The sequence below is a fragment of the Thunnus albacares genome, chromosome 12 (genome assembly GCF_914725855.1).
Source record: "Thunnus albacares chromosome 12, fThuAlb1.1, whole genome shotgun sequence".
NCBI lineage: Eukaryota > Metazoa > Chordata > Actinopteri > Scombriformes > Scombridae > Thunnus > Thunnus albacares.
Window position 1 is genome coordinate 1,260,768 of NC_058117.1, and position 5,702 is coordinate 1,266,469.

Below are 5,702 nucleotides of genomic sequence, written 5' to 3' on the forward strand. Positions count from 1 at the left end.
TGGCCGCGATCAGATCCGGCAGCCGCGTCGGAGCCGGAACGCGGCGCACACGCGCCCGGTGGAATTTAGGGGGGGTAGATGTGGGCAGTGATTAAGAGGTCAGGAGAAAAAACTAGTAGAGACCTGGTTCTTTGTTTATATACTGGCTGCAGTATAAAAGAAAGTGTTGATCTGTCTCTACCTCTTGTTGCTGTACCCTCTTGTTTCTCAATCTTAATTTAAAGTTTACAGTTAGAAAATAGAAATCATAGTTCAGAAGGGTTTTGCTTTTTTTTTTTTTTTTGCAGTTGTTGATGTTATCGTTGTTTGACAATGATTTTGATGATGCAATGGCAATGTTTAATTGATTGGAAAAAAAAAACAGAATTATTCTGTTGACACTCATTTATTGTAGCAATTAGTATTAAAAATTTTGCCAGTAAGCATTATTTTTTATATTATATGTTAACATAATAAAGAGTACAAACATACAAAAAGTTGTTAACAAGGAACTTTCAAAAATAGTACCACTGAATAGAATCTGAAGTTCAAAGTGCAACACATACAAATACACATACACATACACACATATCATCACATCACAACATTTGAGTTGCATCAGTGAAATGCCTTTCAAATACACCGAACAGATCATATAGACACAAGTAGACGTCATGGTCAAGTAACCAGGATATGCTTGTCCTGGAAGCCAATGTGATAAAATTGTTGCTTTTCTGGAGTTGACGTGTCAAATTACTGCTGGTGTTTGGGTTGAGGGAATGTATGAAAATGACTGGGTGGGGTGACACGCCTTCCTCAGTGTTATTAATAATCTCTTTTGGACATAGAAAACTGCAACTCCAACACCCTCCCTATAATATCTCAAAATAATAACAGTATCAAATTGATACTACTTGTTTTGCAATTAATAATTAAAAGTTGCACAAAAAATGTAAGATGGTGATGGCTTGATATGTTAAAAGAATAATCATTGTCACATAGTTATCAAGTTTCTCAAGAAGTGGACTTTTTTTCAAATTCAATTTCCTATTGTTCTAGCCACTCAGAATTGCTCCTCTCTGCCTGAGGCTCCCTGACTAATATCTAGTTTCCAGGTATTTTCCAGTGACTGGGAGGGACCAGTCACTGGTCCTCCTCCTGTTGCCTGACAAGACGTGTCCCGATTCCTCAGCAAGCACACCCAGTCAAGCACCATTCATTTAATTGCAGGACGTAACCATGAATATACTATGTACCGCTACTGTTGCTGAATAATGAAACAGATGCATACCAGCAAATTTTATCAACCTAACCCTGATTTTAAAAATATATATATTACTTTAAGCTCACATGTCTGAGTGCCCTTCAAAACTAAACCATTTACATGAGGCCCAAGTTTTACAACTAGATGTGTTGGACAGCTTAACAGCTGCACAGTGCACTGTCCTATCAAAACACAAGTTAATCCCTATCAGTCAATTGTCAGTAAAATTCCTCTGCTCACCGATGCACAGGAGAGAGGAAGACTTCCTCTTACGGTAATCTCTGGTTGTGCACATAGGCGAAGTGGTTTTACATACAACTGAACACAAATACTGAACTTGTATTGTAGTCGAATATGACACATTTTACTGGAGTTCTGCTTTATTTTAAGAATCAGAATAAATGAAGAGGGGAGCCGCTATAGAAGAAAAAAAATTGAGCCTCTAGAGATCATTGTTTCTCAAAGCTGACATATCAGTTCTTCTAACTACTAGTTGATTGTGATGAGGAAAATAAAACTGGTACAGAGACAAGGTGAAGACTGAAATAAGAAATAAATCTCAGCTCTCCCAAAAAATAGAGACTAACTCTTCCCCAATGGCTGAATAATGAACCAAACCAGCCATAAAGTGAATATTAGCCTTTACACTCAACATGTGGACAGCAACATGACTCCAGAGGATGTATTTTTATGTAGTCTGTGTCTGTGAATGACTAAGTATTGTTTACACCTTAGCCATAAAAATTTGACAAACTGAAAGTGTATCAAGATTCTGTTGCTTGTTTGTTTTGGAGATGGGCTGCCTTTAATAGTTACATCTCAGTTTATGTCACCTTAATTCTTTGAATTGCATCTCTAAAATGGCAAAATGAATGATCCAATCTAATCAGTGTGATTGACAGGAGAAATGATCAGAGGGGCAGAGTTCATGCCACCATGATGAAGACCAGGACTGAAGAACGGACAGAGTTCGTCAGTGAAGGAGCAGTCAGTGAAGGAGTAGAGATGAACTGCAGCATCTACGTCATAAAAGGAGACCAGACCCTCCTCGTAACTCACAAACACCCCAACCCTCTGAGGCCTCGAGTCCAGACTCAGACGGACAACAGGGCTGGTGAGAGTTAAGTACTCATTCCCATTCCTCAAACCCACAGCCCAGTAGCCATTCACTGGGCTCAGTGGGAATATTCCCCTCCTGTCGACTGACCATTTGACCACTCCCAGAGTCCAGTCAGTCTTCCCTGTAACCTGAACCTCATAGTAAAATCTTCCCGAAGCGAAACTCTGCTGTGCTAGGACACTGGCATAAAGAGAAAATCTCTCTGAGTTGTCTGGTAGGTCCCTCCTCATGTTGCCACACCACACTTGTTTCCCATCATCAGACAGCATGAGCCAGGGATTAGCTGTGTCAGGATCAAGAGTCATATCCACTGCGTAATGCTGGACCCTCTTCAGCTTGGCCTCATGCAGCAGCTGCCTCTTCTCTGTGCTGAGTGTCTCCTCCAGCTGAGTCACAGCTCTCACCACACTCCCCTCATATGATGGTGGACAGATGCTGGGCTCCGTCCAGGTCTTGTTGAGTAGAGCTGTATTTAGGGATGTGAAGCTCTGGAGGAGGTGAAGGTGGTCTTGAGTGTGTGAGAGCTGCTGCATCTCAGTACTTCTCTTTATCAGTGCAGAGATTTCCTCTTCCAGTTCTTTAATGAAGCCATCGGCGTGTTCCTCAGTTGTTTTCTGCCTGCCTTCAATCATCTCAATGAGTTTGTTCAGGTCTCTCTCCGCATTCTGCATCAGAATTGTGAAAATCCGAATTCCATGTGCTATCTCTCTCTCTGCATCTTCCTTACTGTGCATTTTAAAGCATTTCATCTGCTTGATCTTCAGTTGCCTCTCCCGGATCATGCGCTGGATTTCAGCCTCTGCCTGCTCCAGCTCGACCTTTTTTGCTTCGTATTCGTCTTTCAGAGAAACAATGTTGTGTGTCGCATGGTCTAAAACAGTGCAGTGCGAGCACACATATGTCTGATCAGTCTTGCAGAACAGCTCCAGAGGTTTTTTGTGCTTTGTGCACACCCTGCCCTCCATGTTCTCCACAGGATCAATCAGCTGATGTTTTTTCAGGGTGTCAGCTGACAGATGAGGATCCAGGTGAATCTCACAGTAGGAAGCCAAACATGTCAAGCAGGACTTTAGCGCCTTCAGTTTAGTTCCGGTGCAGATATCACAGGGGACTTCTCCTGGTTTGGCAACTTGTATCTCAGAGTCCGTGCTGCCTCTCTTTCCAACTGACTGTCTGAACTCAGCAGCCATCTCAGATATAAAAGTGTTGACAGACAGCTCAGGTTGTGTTTTAAAATTTTTTTTGCACATGGGACACTGGCACTTAACACTGTTAATTTTCCAGTGCTGAGTGATGCAGTTTTTACAGAAGTTGTGTCCACATGGTATAGTGACAGGATTAGTGAACACATCCAGACAGATGCTACACAGGAACTGCTCTTCAGACAACACACAGCTCGTGGCTGACATGGTGACACACTAAGAACAAAAATGAAAGTGAAAGTCAAACCACCAACACATTACACAATGCTATATATACCACAAATATATGTCAATTGGATTACTGGTATACTAGATAAAATAATTAGATTTTTATGATACATCTCATGGAAATGTATTATATGTATGTATATATATATATATATATATATATATATATATATATATATATATATATATATATATATATATATATATATATATATATATATATATATTCATATATTAGTCAGTGCATTTATATGTTAAGGTGGTTATTTAAACCACATTAATGTGCAGTAACTGTACCTGTAGAAGCTGAAGAAGGAGGTTGAAGGAGAAAAGCCTGATGATCCTGTTGAAGTTTTATTAATCCTTAGACAGAAACTGAGAGAGACTGAGAACAGCCTGTAGCAGCTCCGAGGTACATTGACTCACAAACAAGGAAATGTTTTGCTGAGAATCCAACTGCCTCTAAAGTGATACTCCGCCTCCCTGTAACTTGTTTTGTTCCGTCTTCCTGCTTTGTGTTAGTTCTGTGTGGTGCATTACACTGTAAGGCAGGACGCTACACTGACTGGAATGCAGTGTATAGAATAACAGTTTTTTCAGAAATTCAAATGTATTGTTAGAAACAAAAGTTTTGATAGGTGACACATAAACCAAAACGGTGTTCCACTTTGCCAAAACTCTCCATACAATCAACAGAAGAATCACATAATGACATCTAAAAAGAAAACATATCAAATACCTTCTCACTCAAGACAGCAAAAAGACACATAACCTTCTTCTTTATAACCTGGCTGATTGTTATCCAATGCTTATGAAGAAAATGTGTTGGTTTTAAATGTATTTAATGAAATCTAAGTGTGAGACTGAAAGAGAAAGTAATTTCTTTGTGTACGTGACAGAGGGCAGAGGAATTTCAGTCCATAAAAGAGAGGATGGAAAGTACCTGAAAGGCCAAGTTATACGAGACTGAAAATCATTTCCACAAGTAAGTGAACTAATGGAAATTTGCTCTCTTGTTTCAATATTGCCATCAAAATCTGGACATCTGTTGTTCCACTTGCCTCTGCACTCATCCAATCAGAGGAGCAGGGAGACAAAGAAAAGAATTTAAAAAAATATTAGATTTTATTTAACAGACTTCAAATCGACTGCAAGGGAACAATATCACTATGAACTAAGAATATCTACATTTGTCCTTTTTTGAGGTAGAAAAATGATGATTTTTTGTAACTTCTACATACTAAAACTGATAATTATATTTATGCATCTCTAGTTTTTTCCATCTTTACCTGTGAACAACCTTCATCATCAGCCCATGGGACTTTGCACCTCTGGAATATGGTCTGATTTGTCATTTATTTTTATGTTACTATATGTTTGACTATGGCTCCATTTTCCAGTGTAATGGCTGTTTGCATCCGTAAATATTAAATGTAGTCTGATCAGAAGTAAACAATAAACCAAAAGAAATCAGTCTCATGAAAAGATGTATTATTTTTTTGAATATATGTCATATCATGTTGCAGTTACACATCTTGCTCTGTGGTATAGCTTCCCCTTTTTCCTTATCTTCTGTAAAAAAACAAGTTTAAGTCTTATTTACAGTATCTTTATAACAACTCAGAAAACATGGCAACTATAGTGGAAATTCTCTGCTGCTGGTGAAGAACGAAATATAGACTTCTGCCGGCCGACAAGGTTTTATTTTCTTTGCAAAGAAAAGGTCATTCAACATGCGAGCGGTTAATGAAGACAGACCCCGAGCATGGGGAGAGCTGAACATTTATACCTGAGGAACGCCTCCCCCCACCTGCTTTGGGGAGCAAACCTGTTGTAGGGCAGCAACACAGTTATGTTCTTGTCCATCATCTGATGTAGGAAGGAGAGTGGCAGAGTTTAAAACATTGCA

At 39.4% G+C, this 5,702-nt stretch overlaps 1 protein-coding gene across 1 annotated transcript; it reads right to left on the reverse strand.

Moving 5' to 3' along the window:
* Window positions 1–397: 397 nt before the first annotated feature.
* On the reverse strand, window positions 398–4,199 carry LOC122993815 (E3 ubiquitin-protein ligase TRIM21-like). Its single transcript, XM_044368274.1, has 2 exons — window positions 4,091–4,199; window positions 398–3,781 (listed from the first exon to the last, which is right to left on the reverse strand). Exon 2 carries the CDS (start codon window positions 3,770–3,772, stop codon window positions 2,126–2,128), a length of 1,647 nt encoding a protein of 548 aa, XP_044224209.1. The 5' UTR covers window positions 3,773–3,781; window positions 4,091–4,199; the 3' UTR covers window positions 398–2,125.
* Between the last annotated feature and the right edge of the window lie 1,503 nt (window positions 4,200–5,702).